Here is a 19,985-nt window from a genome sequence, read left to right as displayed (position 1 = left end):
CAAAATATATATCCTAAATTCATATCTAGCTCTGGATTTTTTATATATAAAAGAAAATTGAATTACTTACCAATAAGGATTGTTACTAATACCCATGTATCAATTCCTTCCTTGTTGGCCAAATGAACAATGTTTTGGATAATAGTATCATTACTGGGTTTGACTAGAAAATAATTAGATCTTGATTAGAATCAGCACAGGAAAGTAGTTCCCCTAGTATGAAGTACTGGAATAAGGGGTACCACTTTAAAGTATACCTTTATTGTTTTTCTGCTGTTTCTATTTCACACATATCGTGCTTAGTGTGTTCAGTGTTTGTATGATTGAATAGAGGCCAGACTTGAATTCGGTTTAGAATATTTTACAGACATGTTTGAATTAATTTCAGTAAAATAAAATTTTAACGGCTTTGTACAGTAAACAGTCAAAGCATATGGAATTGGTAAAATCCTATAACCATATTCTTCTAAATAGAAATATTGTCTATAGACGTCAGATAAATCCTTCCAGATATTCGAACGGCATTACATGCCTAACAAGTCTTTGGCCAAAATTCAACATAAACTCCAGAAACAAACTCAAAACATGTGAACAGTACACGAGATGTAAACAAAAAATACATTAAAAAATTTTTACAGCGTCAGTTGCTTTCGCCTTAACCCTTAACCGGAAAGGTGGGATCCGGCACACTACTGCCTGCGAATATTTGTAAATCATTCCTTAAACAACACGTCTAAGATCCCGTCACGTCATGTAATCCTTGAGTGATTGGAGCGTTTCTTTACATCATTAATACAACAGGGGCCCAAAAAATTTACAAATGCAAAATGCGGGATGTAGTTCATGTCGTATAGAGAATAGTTCTAACCCAGTTAGAAAGAACCCTACTTAATACGTGTACAGTAGATGGTGCTGAGCGGAACGGAAGTTCGTTCTCCATTTCACACTACTACACATAATATTGTGGATAATATGACAATGGACATTCCTATTCTCACGAGAAGCTCGTGATCTTGCCGAAGAAGCCACGATGCTTTCCGTTTGGAATATGGCATTTGGCTTGGAGTATTTCATTTGACCAACCACAAGCTTACTGAAATTAGCTTCGGGTATGAAAAGGATACAAATAATGTAAGTTCCAGGGGAAACCGTTATATGCTACAGATTACTGGAGATTACTGAAGTCTTCACAAATGGAAAATCTCAAAAATGGATTAACTGCTTTTTAAATGATTTTGATAGGCTTTTGGCTGGCTTTGAACCTTATTTTTTATTAACATGTAACGTACTCACTAGATTTAGCAACAAGCTAGTAGGAAAACGTCCAGCCTAGATAAATAGAGGTCATTTCGTAATAAACACTCCAGAAATTTTTCCAGTCATGAAATGAGTACATCACTAGCCAAGAGTTGTACTTTGAAGAAAATGGATTCAAATTTGATGTTATTTCTACACTTTGTAATCAATGAAATGATTCACTGTATTTTTTTATCACTCCTTGTAATTCTAGCATAGCTTTTCGATGTAACGACTTGCAAAGCAGAATACGACATTTAGAGTAGTAAGCAAGGTATTTATGTAAGTTCAAAGGATTATTTTTGAAAATATTATTGTATAGCAGCCTATTGCTTTTCATTGTAGTTAGAGAACTAGAGCTCTACAAAATTAAAACCATTATTCTAATAAAATGATGGATGTCTCAAATTGGAAGCGGAGTTTTAATTGAATAGAGGACAGAATTGTTTCCACTAAATGCTTTTTTCGATCAATAAATCCTCGAATATACATGATTACATGATATGGTGAATAATGGAACGAAGAAATCGCTTTCATAGCTTTGCTGGTACGTACAAATTATTTTCCCACATTTTTTTGTAAATTACTATGGAATTCGTTATTGAATCAGGTGTATTAAATCATTAATTCTCACCAACTCTCCAGAATTGTCACCAATTGGTGTTTGAACTTTCAGATACCATATGTACTGAAACAATTTGGTATTTCCAATTTTTTTCCACACTAGAGAATTAATTTCTCTTAACTCATTGCTTGGATATTATCATTTGAAAGGTTTATTTATTAATGATTGTTTTCAGCAACAAGAATTGCTCCAGTGGATATGAACTTTTTTATTACTTTCTTAAGTATCAACAAAATTATTCAACTTTCCCGATCAAATTTTGTAGGTTTTAACAAATCTTTTACCAATGACAACCTGCTGTTGTATCGTTCCAAGTAACATGAGCTGTTCTGTTTTTCTACGACTAATGACAAATTGGAATAATGCATTAGTTTTGGGATAAATTTGAAATGTCGTTGATTACTGGAATTAATAAGAGCTCCAAACTCTATCCAATATTAATAATATTTTCTTTGCATTATACTCATTAAACAAAAATGACTAGTATACAATGTAGGCCACATAAAACGGTCCACCCCAATATGTATTATTAATTAGATTATAAAGTTATACTCAAACACGCCATTCGGGTTGTTACGTTTTTCTTCAAACATTTTGAGTTCTCCTTTGTTTACGTATTGCCACTTCTGATTTGTTTATTCTAAAATTTAAGTTTTTGAAGAAATTAATTTTTTACGAACCTCCCACTTCATTCGAGTAATTCAATAAATTCTCGGAATGTATTCGAATTATTCCTTTACCTATCTACACTTTAAATCAAAGTACATTTTAGTAAATTTGTGGTAGTTTTATTCTGGTAAACTTTTCTCAGCTCTTTTTATTGTGCTCACAAGAAAATTCAAGTTATTTCATGGATTTTCTTTTGTTTTAACCAAATTTTATATAATAGTTTTTATATAAATTCGTATTTTTTATTTATTTGGGAAACATAACTAATGGAATAGAACAGATTCCTATTTGGATTTATTTTAAAAAATATATGTTCAGTTTTTTTAATTTTACAGTATAAGCTCCTTCTATTCAATATCTGTACTTTCTATTAGTTCCTTTTCAGTCATTTCCATCTGTGTTCCCCCGTTTCCTTCCGCAGTTCTACAGCTGGCAGGTTGAAGTTTAAACCACACCCAAAGGACTCAACCGGTACACTCCAAACAAACAGATTCAACTCAACTCCAACAACTGGAAATTCAGTTGAGGGTAGCAACCATCCCGTATTTCCATCACATTACTGTTAATTATTATAATTATTTCATGATATTTTCTTACCGATTCGACATAAAAAATGATGTTAAGCGTAGACGTTTCGTTTCATTTTTGAGAGGTGTTGACCTTCAAAAGGTTTGAGATGAAGCATTTCGAGCGGGAGATTTCAAGAAGAAAGAAAATCCATACAGATCCTTACATTGTTAAGTTTAACAAAATTGGTGAATTAAACGGTTGGCACTTGTGCGAATGGAACCTACTTGAAAATCTCTTTCTTTCAAAACCTTTGGAATGCGAGGAAGCGGACGAAGTCTCGATGGATACTAGTAGATACTACGAAAGTAGATAAAAAGTAAGGAACCGGACAACTGTTGCCACACAGAGAAATGCTTGGAAATTCGTTCATAGCAAAGGTCCACCTTGAGTTGTCGTTTTATTGTTAATGATGAATATTAGGTTTTATGCATCACAACTGCTAATTTAGTCAATAATCGTTGCGTTTCAATTAATAACATATTTTTCCATCTAATGTGTTTCAATTCACTTTCGGACAGAAAGAAAAAATGGTATAAGTCAGCAAATCAAACAAATTAAATATGAAAATGTAATTTTGGGAAGATAGTGAAAAATCGTGACAAAAACTTGATATGGATATGTTTATCAAATACCTTTATTATGACATGAAAAACACGTAAATTTCTTTCATTCTATATTTTAACACTTGAATTTTTCCAAATATAGGGGTTGACTATGTTCTCGAGCATACCCAGTATTTACATTCCAACATATATGAAGCAGCGTTTATAAATTAGTATATTTATCTATTAAATTACTTTATTCATATGACTGTGCTACATAAATCTAGGTAGTAGTGGCATTCATAATCTAATATTCTGCTAATGTTTATGTGTGTAGGTGTCAAAGTTATCGCCTGGTAACGAAATATTTGTGGCTCTATGTTTGGAATAACGGAATTACAGCTATTTTCTCGTTTACGTTACTTGCTTTTGGTTTGTTATTGTTAATTTTATAGTAAAACACTTTGGAAATGGTGATTCAGTTTAGACTAATATCGCTAGATTCGAAGTAATGAACGAAAGCTGCTGACTGTACAATGATATAGCCGCGGTGTTTGGTAAATTAAAATTTACTGATGAATAGTCCTGTTCTATGTTGAAGACACTCTGGAGGGTAGAAGGTAGAATGCTCATCTACTGGTAGATATGGCCAAAAAAAACTTTTGTCGTTCAGCTATTCAATTGTGAAACGAACTGGAGTGGACAGGAGCCACAATAAGTGGATGAGAAGAGAAGAAATTAATTGTTATCAAGTAGCAGGACTACTCTTTGCTCAGCAACAACAATATTGGAATGATAATTATTGTTGTTCACTGAAGAAAGTCGTTTCTGTCGAACTGAAGAGCAACAAGAATGATTCAATTATGTTGTAGGTTGTTGTGTTTATGCATACATAGAATTAGCACTAGTTGTTATGGTGTAGGTGTATATGGAATATTCTACATAATAATGTATCTTTTGCACCATGACTTGGAGCAAATTTCTTTCTAATGCGAGACAATTATCTCCGTAGTTTCTAGCTGAACATTTATATGAACTAAATCCAATAATGTCGTGGCCGCCTGAATATTCAAATATGAATCTAGTAGTGTATACATGGAATGTGCTGATCAGCCGGCTTCAGAGACCTAGACAAGGTAAAAATTTGCTCTAAGAAATGATCGACATGAAAGTGTACAAAGAGGAATATCTACAGGCGTAAGTGTTTGTGATATAATTTGAAGAATAGATTTTTGAAATAAATCTATTTAACAAAGATATCCATTTCACAAATATTTGTATAAAACAGGTGAACAAATATTATTTCATTCTTAGCTTATTGAGATCTACTCGGAAAAATTTAATACCGATCAATTTTTTTTTTAATTATTATTTATATTATATCAGAAACTGAAAATATGTTACTTATGTTACCAAGTGTCAAATATGAAAAAAAACCCTTTGTGTGGAAATTTAGTCGAACTGGAGCATGTGTAGGAATGTAAAATCAAGGATATAAAATACGGAACAATATAAATTTCCATAAATATCAGTACCTATTTCTGAATATTTATATTGTTAGCTGCGCTTTACATTCAATATATTTGAAAACGAACTGAGAAAATATAGAAATGATAGCACGAATGAGCATCAGAGAACAAATTTTTGATTATATTTGTAAAGGTTAAAATTTCGACTACAATGATACCAACAAATAGAAAACCTTAAGTGTACGGTTTAAAGAGGGAGCCTTGTGTGTTGTGTGTGTCGTTGTGTCTTCGTGCTAGAACATCAAACAACACCGACAACAAACAAAATACCTGCTTCTGGATGTGGGGTCGTACGACCATGAGATGGATGAAATTTTTTGTTACCAAAAATGTGTTTTTCCAAAAGATCCCCACCTGTTGTCTCTATTGGATTAGTGGTGTCTGAAGGTCCTTCTGTTGAGGATATTGTTGGATTATTAGTTATGGGATTGTTAGCTTCCACGACTGTAGCCAGTTCTTGCGGTGATTCGGGAGAAGGAGCATCCCTTTTGATGATTCTTCTTGAAAATAAGGAAACCATGATTCTAAAACATAAATAACATGTATCAATTTTCGCACAAAAAACTTGTTTAGCGATAATCCCTATAAATAAATTCTAGGCATTATTATGATCGAATAACTTGATTTTAGTCGACGATTAACTCGAAATGTCTCGACGAATAATTTTTTCTCGAAAATTCAGTGAACTTTTCACTGACGATAAAAACAGTTGAGTAGGATGGTTGTTTATTTTTAAATACGCAGTATTAAAATTGAGAAATCCGAAAAGCTGCTAGGAAAATTTGAAATATATCATAAACAAAATATAAAGACATTTTGAGGTGAGTGTTTTCACTCTATGGCTCTCGAATTGAACACGCGTACAACTTAATATTTTCCGTGCATAGATAGATGATAGATAATTATAGTCATCCTTATTGTTTTTAACATGCTTTTATAAGTTTCACCTGTATGTTTGGATGCAAAACGGGATTAGATTAATGCTTTGAGATACCATGTTGCAATCGCAAATGCCGCCTCGATCAATAATACCTAAGTTACATCCCGCTTCAGAGCAACAACTATTGAAAACATTTTGGCAAATATATGGATGGAAACAATTCGACAATCCAGTAATCCAATCAAAAGACATCACAAATTATGGATGACTCAATGATATGGTTTTATTTTCATGAATTATGAGGGTTTCACAGCTATAAAATTTTTACAAAATTATCTTTACTCCTATTCCAGAAAAACTGTGCTTGACGGAATTTTACACCTTTATATCCACATTTCTTGAAATTCCAATGGATTTCACTTAGTATAATAATATATTTGAACTATCATAAAGACGATCTACGAATATCATAAGGGCGCGGCGAGAGCACTCATGTTTTTTTTCTGATGTAACTAATAGCTCAGACTCATGATGAGGCTTGGTAATACGCATAAATTGAAATAGTTATTTTCTTAACACATGCGTGTCTTTCCCGCACGCGACTGCAGTTGTCCCGAACGACGCGGAGCGGAAAGACACTTTACGCATGTGTTAGGAACATTATTTTTTCTACGACCATATATACAAAAAAGTATACCAACCCATTTTTCTAAAATTATTTTATTCCAACAAACATAACAATATAAAAAACTGTAACTAAAAACTACTAATTATTATAAATATTAATATTGAAAGCACAATTTGTTGTATTCTGTAGACTAGTAAGAATTGTCGGTCCAGTGGAATAATTTGGTTTCAACTGGAAGGTAGATGACGTCGATGAGGATTGCATCGGTTGCAGGCTGCATAAAGATGACGATGGCGGTGACGGCAACAGTTTTAAGTCATTTGGCAGGTAACAGCTCGGAATTAGTTTTATTTGCAGCTTTCAAAATGGCCTCGGGAAGTTCTTCTTCGGATGAATCCATTAATATTATTGTATCGGATTCGGTTCAATGTAGTTTGATTTAGAATAAGATTGTACTTATTGGGTCACTTCCAAGACGTTTTGAACAACTTTCACGTTTTAGTAACAATTACATGGTTAAATAAAAAATATCTGTATTATTTTATATTTTTAAAAAATTAAAATTGCTACAAAAAGCTAGAAAATGTTAAAATTTTATTTGATGGACTATTTCGGGAATATTTATTTACCTGTAGTAACAATAGTTATAATCTCAGAAGTGAAAAACTATCTAATAAGGTCAAAATTTGCATAATTTTACTTTCCCGCACTAGTGCGAGAAAGTGACACTTTCAAAACTAAAATGCGTGCGGGAAAGTGGGTTAAAACGCACGGTCGTAGAAAAAATACTTTTTCACATATCTGGAATAGGATAGGAATGGGTAAATTATAGATCTCACAGGAATTGCTGAACATCTAGGCGAACTAACGTGTAGAAGCCTATTTGGCATCCATGCTTTCACTGACTGTGGTTGTAATCCTTCCTTTTATAATAAAGGAGAGAAGAGACCTTCCTCTTTATTGAAGAAAAACACTAGTTATCCAGGAGCTTTTGCATCTTTTGTTGATCATAGTTTAACAGAGGATAGAATTAATGAAATCTTAAATATTATCCAGAATTTACTTGTGAAATGTATAATTTGAAGAAATGCATTGTGGCAACAACAACAACATCTAATATTTAGAATAATGCTGATAAACGATGCCCGTCAACATTACAGACGGATTAGTATGGGTGGTTCAATCATCAAGACACATATTCTGTTGCTATTGATCTAGTCAAACTTGGCATTATGAATAATGAAAAAATTATTTAAAGGGAATTATGATTTTTTTTGTCAACGTAAAATTTATTTATTTTATATTTCAATTTCGAGCTGTACGTTTTGTTGGAACAAAATAAATATCAAAATCATTATAATTGTAAGTGAAAAAATTTTGTTGCTTCATTTTGTTGATTTCTGTAAAAAAATTATCATGATTCAAAATAAGATTGATAAATTGTAAAATATTCAAAAATTATCTACATGAATTCATACTGAATTGCTGTCATCGCTAATGGGAGTGAAAAAATAGAAATCATATGCGTTCATTAGCACGACTGCGAAAGTTTTAAGTGGTCTGCTTTTGCATTTGTAAATATATGTATATATTAATAAGACAGGTATCGTATATAAATTTCAGTTTGGCTGAAATAACGTACATTTGTTTAAAATTGAAGTAGCTTTGAAATAATATAAAATATAGTAGGAACTGGAATAAGTGTTTGCCATTAACATTTTCTATAGAAATAATTATATATTTTAAGATATAAAAACGGCAGACATGCTGTGATTACGTTTTGAAAGTCAATATTTATGCCTTTCGACTTCTAGACACGCTCAAAGGAACCCTTGGTGGGAATAGTGAACCCCCATTTCACCAACGGTAGGTGAAAGTGTATACATGGCATAAATATGAAGTTTGCAACTATATTGTGAGTCTTCGGAGCACTGGCTCTCAGTCTATAACTGTCACTTTTCACATTAACATTCACAAATGAGGCCGGGGCGCACCTTCTAGTCCCTGCTGTAGTAGTGTTGAATCGCTCAAAATGAATTTATTGTTCAGGAAACTAATTTTTTGTGTGGGTGTGTATATTTTATGGTGATCTGGTCTATAAATTTATTTATATTTGATGTTTCATAGATGGAAAGTTCATATAAAACCAGAAATTGCTCAAGACTTTTTAATAAAAGAGGAAATGATCATTTCGACCGTCCGCTATATTTGAAGAATGAATTTTCGAATTGCACATATTTTATACTTGATTAAAAACAAATCGAAGTAGTTTGTACAATGAATTTTGGCAAAGAATTGTTTGTAGATGTGAATATTAATCCGTGCGCGCCAGCCTAGTCAACTGATGGTTTCCCCAATTCTACGTTTATAATTACCTATTCTGCTTTAGTTTTTTTCAATATGATATTCATTCAATATTTGACTTGTTATTGGTACAATCATAATTCTCTTGATGTACGTTTGTGGATTGGAAATTGAAATTATGTTGTTTTGTAGCCGTAGATATTTTGAAGGAAACACATTTAATTGATTCTTATTCGAAAATTGATTTATTGTTGAGATGATTCCCTAAAAATCTTCGTCTTTTCGCGCGTAGCGCGTTCCTAGTTCTACCTTGGTTCCCAGTTCATATGCGGAAAGGCTTGGTGCGTTTGAACCTAGGGACTGCGTCTTAATTATCGAGAATTTTCAACATTTCATTGTTTACGTGGTTAAGTCGTTCTGCGTGACCTTTAGCGATCTCCTTTATCTCTTCTTTGACTTTTTTCACATGGAGCTCTTTATTGCGGACATACCACAGGGCGTTAGTTATATTCCTCAGTATTTGGTTTTGTACTTTTTGCAAACAAGCAGCTTCACTTTTCTTCAGATCCATAGTTGTAAACCATAGAGATTTCAGTATTTGTTTGTATACTAGCACCTTATTTTCAATAGTAAGTTGTTAGTTTCTTACTTGTAACCATAGTTTTTCAAAACTGAGTTTTAATTCCTCTGTTTTCTTATTGATATGTTTCTGCCAATTTAGTTTTGCATCCAGATGTAGTGCTAGATATTTCTTATATGGAATTATCTTATCATCCAGTTATAGCTGAACATAATAAGGAGATGAATATTTTCTGATGTTCATTAACGAACCATTATACCACACTTTATCAAATGCTTTTAAAATGTCTGTAAACCAGCTGAGCATATTTGATTTCCTTCAAGAAATGTCCATAATATATTTGTTTTTCGATGTACTTAATCTGTGGTGGAGCGCCCGTACGGCAGCCAAACTAATGGGATGAAATAATTTTGTTTTGATCAAGTATGCTGTATATTATTATCAATAGTATCTTCTCACAGAATACTTTATGCACTGGTTTGGGTCTCATCATCATTTCAGCTGATATCCACATCACCGATACGTATTGAAGCCTGAATAGTGCATTTATGAGGTTTGAGAGTTTCACAATGGCCTTTATTGGTAACTGTTGCAATATTTTTCAAGTTATTAGGACGTATTCCAAAACTTCCTTGGGGTTAATGCAAGTCTCAATAATTTTCATTGCCTCCTATCATTGTCATTCATTATTTTCCATGTTAGTAGTTTGGAAAATATTCTCTAAGTATGAGGCAGATGCATTCACCTTTTATTGAGCATCATGTGCCTAGGAACCATCTCCCAATCGAATTGAAAATCTGTTAAGTTGGTCTTTTTAATCTTTTCGTTTATTTTACAGTTAATAGTCGGCGGTTTGATAATCATTAGCACACTTGAATAATGGTTAGGGGGTTCATTTTTGTTTTTGTCTTCTCATTCTCTGACTTGCTAGGTGAGGTTGATTAGTGTGTTCCTATTTTCTGCAGTTCTGGTCTTTTGCCAAAAATTTTTTTTAAGAATTACAGCGCAAAGGACTACCAAATGACATACATTTCTTGTATATTTTTAGGTATCTAAATACAGCATATTAGAAAGTGTTTTGAATTTGTTTGATGAGATGAAAGCATTTATAAAAAAAAGGAATTAACTTACGCTCAATTAGACGATGAAGAATGATTACATGACGTGATATTTTTGAAAGATCTCATGGAATATTTCTTTACGCTTAGTTTACAATTGCTGGGGAAAGATATACTAACATCCTATCTCTCATAGTGTATAATAAATGTTATTGGAAAAACATTTTGTGTTTTTCCTCGAATTGAGAACTAGTGAACAAAAAATACTCAAAGATTATATAAAAAGGGTAGAAGAAATATTGACGAAATTCCAAAATAACTTTTATGACTTGAAATGTTTTAAAATATCTGTTTTTTTTAAAATTCATTTAAAATCAACATAATTATGACCTAAGAATAATCTAAAGAATTAGAAATAATGGAGAAGCAAAAAATTATGCATTTAATTTTGTTCTAGAATCGAATTATCCTGAATTTTTAAAATTTCAACATTTCGAGACTTATTATTATACAGTGCTTTTCAGATAAAAGTATCCACCTTTGATAACTTTTGTAATACTGGTATTTAGAAAAAATCCAAAAACACGTCAATTTATGTTGGAAGGGGCAAGCATTATGGCTTATTTAAACTTACTGGAAAAGCCACTCCCACACCCCTAGCAGCATCCCCTTTATTTTTTTAAATTACTTTTCATATTTTTTATGTAAAATTTGGATACTCCTCTTTGAGCTGATTTCAAAAATGTGTAATACTTGTAGGTTAAAGTGGTTAGTTTATGAGATAAACAATTTTTCTTTTAAGAGCACAAATTTTACTTATTATTTACTTTCACCTTATTTGCCTGTACTAAAATGGGTTGTACAACAGTTCAAACTCTTTAATCTTTTTAACTGTGCTATTTATTATGAAGTTACAATAAGTGTTCAAAATGAGTACCATTCACTTCCATACAATGGTATAATCTATTTTGAAATGCCTCTCTGACATTGCTTAATACGGCTGGATTTAATTGTCGACATTCATTTTCTATCCTCTCTCGTAAATCATCCAGAGATTCTGGTTGGGTAGCATAAACTTTTGTTTTTGAATACCCCCATAAAAAGAAGTCTAGGGGTGTTAAATCCGGTGACCTAGGTGGCCACTCCATCATCTGCCCCCTTCTACCTAACCAACGAGCGGGGAATGTTTCGTTTAAAAATTGTCGGACAGGCATAGCATAGTGTGGGGGAGCTCCGTCTTGTTGAAATACCAGTAAATCTTCGGAAAGGTTATCATCATTTTCTATTATTGTTGTAATACGTGGGTCAACCCCTTCCCTGAGTAACTCAAGATATGATTCACCATTTAAATTTCCGTTGATGAAGAAAGGTCCGACAATGTGGTCACCTAGGATACCACACCAAACGTTTAACTTTTGGGGATGTTGTGTATGGAATTCACGCATAATATGTGGATCACTTTCAGCCCAATATCTACAATTATGCCTACTTACTAAGCCATTTAATGACCATGAGCATTCATCAGAAAAGCAAATATTGTGGATTGTTATTGATAATTTGCGTCATTGATTCGCAAAACTCTAGACGACGATCAAAATCATCTTCATTCAACTCGTGCACCAACTTAACTTTGTATGGGTGGTACTTGAATTTATGTAGAACTCGGAAAACTGTAGAAGATGAAACACCGATCGCTCTACTTATTGTTGACAACGATTGGGGTTGTTGAGCCTCTAAGCTGACTTGCCCTAAAATTGCCACTTGGATTGCTTCGTTATTTACGAGTCCCTCTCGCTTATGCACTTTATTGCAAACAGACCCTGTTGTGGTAAATTTCTCCATCAGTTGAATTACATACTTATGAGTTGCATGTCTTCCGTCATGTAATTCGTTAAATATTCTAGCAGCAGCTCTTGCACAATTATTATTTTGGTAGTATAAACCTACAATTTCAATTCTTTCTTGCAAAGAGTAAACCATTTCAGAGAAACAAAATAAATAATGTATCAAATTACACTATCAATAGTGACTACAAATTCTAGTTGACAATGTCAAACTTTAATAAAAAGTAGAGTTTTTGGTTGTTTGGATTTTTTAAGTAGAATAAATAGCACAGTTAAAAAGATTACAGAGTTTGAACTGTTGTACAACCCATTTTAGTACAGGCAAATAAGGTGAAAGTAAATAATAAGTAAAATTTGTGCTCTTAAAAGAAAAATTGTTTATCTCATAAACTAACCACTTTAACCTACAAGTATTATACATTTTTGGAATCAGCTCAAAGAGGAGTATCCAAATTTTACATAAAAAATATGAAAAGTCATTTAAAAAAATAAAGGGGATGCTGCTAGGGGTGAGGGGGTGGCTTTTCCAGTAAGTTTAAATAAGCCATAATGCTTGCCCCTTCCAACATAAATTGACGTGTTTTTGGATTTTTTCTAAATACCAGTATTACAAAAGTTATTAAAGGTGGATACTTTTATCTCAAAAGCACATATCTTAAAGAAATCGTTGTTTTAACTTGCTCTTGAAGACTTTGTTCTGCAGAAGAAAAGCTTTAAATATCATATCCCTTCATTGTAATAATTTATTCAATCAAATTTAATTTTAAATAAGCCATATATTAAAAATAAGACTGCCTGTTATCACTAACTCAATTATGGTAAATCGACATGCTTATCTTGAGAGACAAACTAGAGAATGTAAAATTTATCAGCCTACATTTTTTCCGTTTTTATTGAAAAAACTTTCGATTCAAATCTCATATGAGTGTCTGGTCATCACTATATGTCAGAGTTTGCCAATATCCTTTATATTCTGAGCTATTTCTCAAAGTTTGCAATATTTAGCGAGGCGCATTTAAATACGAAGGTATTTAGAAGGCAAAAAGTATTTAATAAAATTTTTCACAAATACTATATTTATTGGAATTATATCAATAACATTCCATGTTAAATGTGTATAAATATATAATAATATAAAAATAATTCTCGAATGTTGAAATAGTTTGAAGTAGGTACTTAAAGGGAAACAGAAAAGTTTTGTATCAAATTCTATACAAATGTCATCTTTATTGAAAATATATTAATAACAGTACAAAATAAATGTAAATATATATAGTATATTGTAACGCGCATTCAAAATTACCGATTACCAAAATTACAGATTGGGAACCTGAAGATAGCTGTTGGACCATAATAGATGATAAATACACACATTATGATTATGATTTTTTTTTCCAAAACCAATAGCTGCAGAGAAAAAAATAAGCACCATAATTCATAAATTGAGGAGGTGATTGCTCGAATGAAATTAAGATGGGTCTTTCTTATAACAAAATTTCTTTAGCCCATCCCTTTCCGTGATATCAACTAAAAAGATGGTGACTAAAATGGGGTGCCATTTTTTTCAGTAAAAATTTCAGTAAAGCTAGAAACTTGAAATTATGTAATTTTCGTCCACTCAAAAAGGATTAACTACGGGTATTTTTTCTATATTTTTGTCACATTATAATGTATATTAGTTTATTCCATATCAAACTTTTTTCAAGAAGTTTTATGAAATAAAATCATAACTTGTCCTTGTTTTATTTGAAAATATATTCTATACTTAATTTTTTTCCAGAACCATAATTTTTTTAATAAATTGAGAGATAAACAGTAAATATATGAAATGTAATACGATTTATTAGAAATTCTGGAAGTAACCACCTTTCCAAATATTGTTGTCACACGCTATTTCAATACGATTTTTCAATCATTTGATATCAACTATGGGTTTCGTGTAGACTAATGATTTGAGGTAATCTCATAAACAGAAATCACAAGGATTTAACTCTGGAAATCGAGGAGGCCAATGCTGGGGTCCTCTTCGACTAATCCAATGGTTGAGATATATCGCATTTAAATGTTACCTAGCAGTCCGACTGAAGTGTACTGGAGCACCATCTAGCGTGATTCATGCTTTGTCTGATATTGAGTGCGATGTCTCCAAGTCGTCCAGGAAGATTATTTTCGAGAAAACTGGTGTGAAAAATTCCATGGTTAATCCAGAAAATGTGGCTCTACAATACCAATTCATACGTTCACTGGGAAAATATTTTGAAAATAGTGCTCTATAATCTCATGAGGATTTTGCCTATACATGATTATTGTGAAAATTTCTAATCAATATTCTTGAAAATACGACTGGTCCGTAAACAATAAATGATTTGAAAAGTGAGGATTTTGTTACGTTTCTTGTGTCAACCATTCACAAAATCTAACTCGTTGACGTCAATTTGTAGATGAAAAAACTTGAACCCGGATGTGGTAACGATGATAACTGATGTTATTTTGAAAATCGCTACACATATGATTTGCTGATATTAAGGATATTAGTAAAACTGTCTAGAAACGACCAGTGTTGGTTGAACTTCTTTTACACATTCCTGTTTACGATATGCGGTTGTCAATACGTGCTAATACGGAATGATGGGGCGTTAATCGTTGCCGATATTTTTCAGCATAAAGATATCAAGCTTGTCGAGAATTACCATTTGCCATACCATTAAGGTGACCTACTATACTCATTTACTGAGTTTTGTACTCTTTTTTCGCAAGCCGTTCTCTTTCCAAATTCTGTACTCTGAAAATACTCATTTGTATAATTTTATACTCATTTGAATTTCTAAAACATTTTTTTAGATTATTTTATTTCAATTTTTTTAATTGAAGATTTAAAATTATTTTGATAGTGATTTGAATTTCACGAACTCTCCGTTTCTGGCATGTTAGAGGACAGGACAAATATCAGACACGAGAAAACCGACAATTTCGTACTTTTTGTTTAAGTTAACAGGATTTGAGGTGTACATAATGAAATAAAATTCTATTTTATTCATCTAGTGAAGGTGAAGTTGAATATAAGTACTAATATTATAGTTATAGTTAATATATTACTAATATACAACTAATTTTTAGATTATTAATTCAAATATGAACAATAACAAATGAAGGAGAAATCATTTAAATGAAAATTTGAAAAAATAGTTTCCATCCATTGTAGTTAAAATCGAAGTGATGACTCCTTGGTTAAATGCACAATAGAGAATTTGCAATTGTAATTCATGGACGTAGTACAATAACGGCACACATTGAAACTAAAGTACACAAAACGTCTCATAACACAGTAGCGTCAACATCCAAAATGACAAAATTTTTTGAAGGGAATAGTTTTGGAACTAATGAAAAAAATTAGCAGTTATGAAGAGCATTTTCGCTTTTCACACAATAATCCATAATCAAAGTTTTCGCAGCGTGGACTACATTACTAAATTATTAAAAAATATATCTATTCTATCAGACGCATCGAATCACAATGGAATAAAACTTTATCCAATTTTAGTAAGGTATTTCGATATCAAGAATACTTATTTTGAAAGACGCACCCGTAAAAGGTGTCAATAATGTGAACACACAATTACAAGATCTTCTGAAACGAAATATTTTGGGAATTGATTTTAATGCTCAAATTACATCAAATGGCCTGAAGACAATATCAAGCTCAACTTTAATAGAAGTGGAAGTATTTATTACAAATATATATTCATATTTCAATCACTTAACAGTACGGGAAGCGAGTTTGAAAAAATTTTGTGGTGGCTGGTGTTATACAAAAAACTGCTTCCAAAGTAAGATAGCTTGCTTTAACTCCAGCATTAGAACGCTTTTTGCAGTTATATGATCCACTACATTCATATTTTTCAAGCCTTGGTAAATGTCCTGCAATTTTTAAGAAATTCTTTCAAAACGATATGTCAGAACCTATGCTTTATTTTATTCATAGTCAGGCGTTGTTGTTTCATAAAATTACTCACTTCATACTGCAATGTACTAGTAAAACAAGATTCAATGATGGACTTTTACCACCAATTCTAAAGAATAAACCGTTTTGGAAGATTCCAATGCAGGAATAAAAAATGAATTTTTAAAAAATTTGTTATGAATATATCGAAAAATGGATAATGAAATTTAGAGCATCAAATTGTTTCAAATGCACCCTTCTAAATTGAAGTGAAAGAAGTTTCTTCAGCAGACGAATTTGTAATGAGGGAAGTAAAAGATATCTTCTCTTCTAAGAGTAAATTAATTTTTAGTTGAAGAAATATTGAAAAAATGGTACGGTGAGAAAATATAACTTGACAAAGGACGGGTAGAAATCTTTCGGCATTTTAGAGTTGAACATATCCCTCATGAAAATTTAAAAGATTAAATACAAATTTTCTTATGTTGTCCAGGCACTAATGCTGCTGCTGAAAGGGTATTTTCACTAGGGAATAATTATTGGATTACACAGAAGTCGCAACTTTTGGTAAAAACATTATCTGCCATCTTAACAGTCAAATTTAATAGGCAAAATGAAAGTTTTTCGGATGTGGCTACATTATCAGTCGAGACTCCTCATTTAGCACAAAAAACCAATTAGAAGAAAAATTTTTTTCCAAAAGAAAATAGTTTTTATCGTTTTTTCTTATTTTTTCATTTCTATTTCTTATTTCAGCGTTTGTATACATGTTAAAATACACAGATAACGAAAAATTAACGGCATACAAACTTACAAATAAACTTCGATTAGTAACTATCAACAACAATGTTTGACATCAGTCTATTACAATTTGAAAAAACATTGAGTTTACAGTCAATTAATAGTTGAAGTGACAACAGTTTACTATGCTAAGACTTTGTAATTAAAAGCAAAATTGAGGTGGTCATTTTCAGCATTTATTATGGATCGTATTGCATTTTTTATCTTTCTTGTTTCTCACTCAATTTATTGAAAAAAATATTAATTAAGATGTTCGCTTTTCTGCAACTATTGGTTTTACGAAAAAAATCAAGAATAAAAATTATTTTTGAATAGAACAAGATTTCAGGTTATAATTTCATGTCATCAAACATTAGAACAGGAATATTGAAAAAATACCCGTAGTTAGTCCTTTACGAGTGCACGAAAGTTTTAGTTTCTAGCACCTGAAGTTTTATAAACAAAAATTCAATTTTAGTGACAACGTTTTAAGGAAAGGGTTGGACTAAAGACAGTTTGTTATGAGAAAGACTCATCTTAATTACATGCGAGCAATCACCTTCTAAATTTTCACGCATGAACTAAGAAGCACTCTGTATATTGATACCGATAGAAAAAATATATCTATTCGTACTCAATAAGGTATATAATATGAAAATTTAATTTTTTTATCAATTTTCTATTCATAATTTTTGAAATACTAATAATAAAAAATCAACCATTTTATGACAAATATGCGATAAATTAAGAAGTATACTTAATTATTTGTGAATCGATATCGTATTTGAAATTTTTGAATAATACTTTTTGTAACGATGAAATAATTGAGAATTGGACATTTTATAACATTTGCTATACAAATAATTTAAATTTTTGTCAGTTACATATACTTATGAAATCATCAATTTATCAAATCTCTACAATTTTTTCTCGTCAACTGGTATTCACCAAATTGGTAAATATCAAATACACTTGTTTGAAGTGCCGTACCGCTGCAGCTCTTCATTTATTGTGTTGGATGAAGTTATTATAGATTTTTGCGTGTTTCAAACAAGGAATACAAGCTTTTTAAAAACAATTTATTTAGCAAACTGAGGATTTAATAATTTTAAAGTTACAATTAGTTACACCACTCTGACTGGCGTATTAGACGAATATCAAATTGAATCAACTAAGAATTGAAAGTTACAAATGGTTACACCAATCTGATTGGCGTACTAGAAGAATATCAAATTGAATGAACAAAGTATATCAGTTTAACAGACTTCTTTATAAATTAGTTCTTACTGTCACATTGATAATAAATAATTGAAGACGATACTTTAATGTGGTTGAAGTGGAATCTATAAAACTTACAGACAGACAAATTTCTAACTTAACGAGGCTAGAGTTCATAATAATAAATAAGTAATTGATGATGATGCGCTGCTGTGAAGAAGCGTCGTTTTAGATTACTTAACTAATGTTTGTCGGCCTCTACACATAGTACCCAAAATTGCAACTAGATAGTAATCCTTTTTTCCTGTAATGCTGCTTGTCGACTATCAGCGACTAGAACTATTTTTGGGCCGCTCCTTCAAATAATATGGCAGTCACGATCAATATAAATTTGACAAAAACGTATGCTAATCTAACTAATCAAGAAACTATACTAAACTAATACAAGTTTGCATAATTTATACTTCAAATAAGATTGCTTGAATTGCTTGAAATAGTACTATTAAAAGTCTGTATCGTGTGGACTCACTATAAGGTAACAGAACTTTAATATTTTGAAAGAAAATAGTTAACGAAAACTTTCAAATATATAGTCTATTAGTCTATTACGAAAAGCTGGTTTTCACGGATTGTTGTTATCAGTATTCTATTTCCCCTAAAGGTCTAAGAATTGGAAAATTAAGTTATCAATTGAATTTCTATTTGCATGAATTATTTGATTACCGATTAATCCAATTAGTTTTCCTCCTTTAACAATATTGGCAATTTCTGCCCAAACCTAAACATTTCAACCTTGAACAACACGCGATTAATATTTCAACACAAGTACACGCGTGGTGTATTTTGTACACCACCAACACAATAGATGAAAATGAGGTAAATTAGAACAAATACATACGCTATAAGTTTTACTCAACAAAAGTTTTTATAAAAACTAATGAAAAAACTTTGAACAAATAAAAAAAAACTACTAAATTTGCAATTTTACACAAATTATACCTTACGTATCACACCTTATTACATCTACACACTAAATTTCGAATACCCTTTATTGTTCGATATTACGAACAATAAAGGGTACCACACTCCACGATAGAATACCCAACACAGATACCTTAAGAGAACTGGGAGTACAAGATGTCGTTAGTTAGAGCAAGACGCCGACAATGGAGAGACCATGTAGAACGAATGGCTCCAGAACGGATTGCCAAATGGGCCAAAACACAGAAACCAGACACAAGACGGCCAATCGGTAGGCCCTCAAAACGCTGGTACGATAGCTGGACATCGGCGTCACAAGAGGGCAGATGACAGACCTGACAGGACCTCGTCCTACTACAAGAAGAAGAAGAAGACACTAAATTTCATCTGTGATGTCTCTGTTATTGTTGTATTCTAGACAATTAATTACAGTATTTGCATGTTCTTTACACACCGATCTATTACATAATGATACTTCATCATTGTCAACCTATTTTTATGCCTTCTGCAGGAAAACACCTTCCCGGTGTTTTTTCTGGTG

The 19,985-nt window shown here is 31.8% G+C and overlaps 1 protein-coding gene across 9 annotated transcripts in view; it reads right to left on the bottom strand.

The window, feature by feature from the left end:
• The window catches only part of LOC130440912 (synaptotagmin 1-like), a 113,465-nt gene that overhangs the window by 67,041 nt on the left and 26,439 nt on the right, over nt 1–19,985 (bottom strand). For 5 of the 9 annotated variants that reach the window (XM_056774274.1, XM_056774271.1, XM_056774273.1 and 2 more), the window contains exons 2-3: nt 5,586–5,755; nt 71–163 (exon numbers count right to left, since the gene is read on the bottom strand). In XM_056774274.1, the coding sequence (XP_056630252.1) occupies nt 71–163; nt 5,586–5,751 (259 nt within the window). In that variant the 5' untranslated portion in view covers nt 5,752–5,755. Of the gene's footprint in view, nt 1–70; nt 164–5,501; nt 5,756–19,985 lie in introns of all 9 variants that reach the window. The other 4 variants (XM_056774265.1, XM_056774268.1, XM_056774266.1 and 1 more) reach the window with 1 other exon arrangement.

Source organism: Diorhabda sublineata, chromosome 3 (assembly GCF_026230105.1).
Source record: "Diorhabda sublineata isolate icDioSubl1.1 chromosome 3, icDioSubl1.1, whole genome shotgun sequence".
Classification (NCBI taxonomy): domain Eukaryota; kingdom Metazoa; phylum Arthropoda; class Insecta; order Coleoptera; family Chrysomelidae; genus Diorhabda; species Diorhabda sublineata.
Note: the sequence above shows the minus strand (reverse complement) of the source record. Positions and strands in the feature narration are given on the sequence as shown.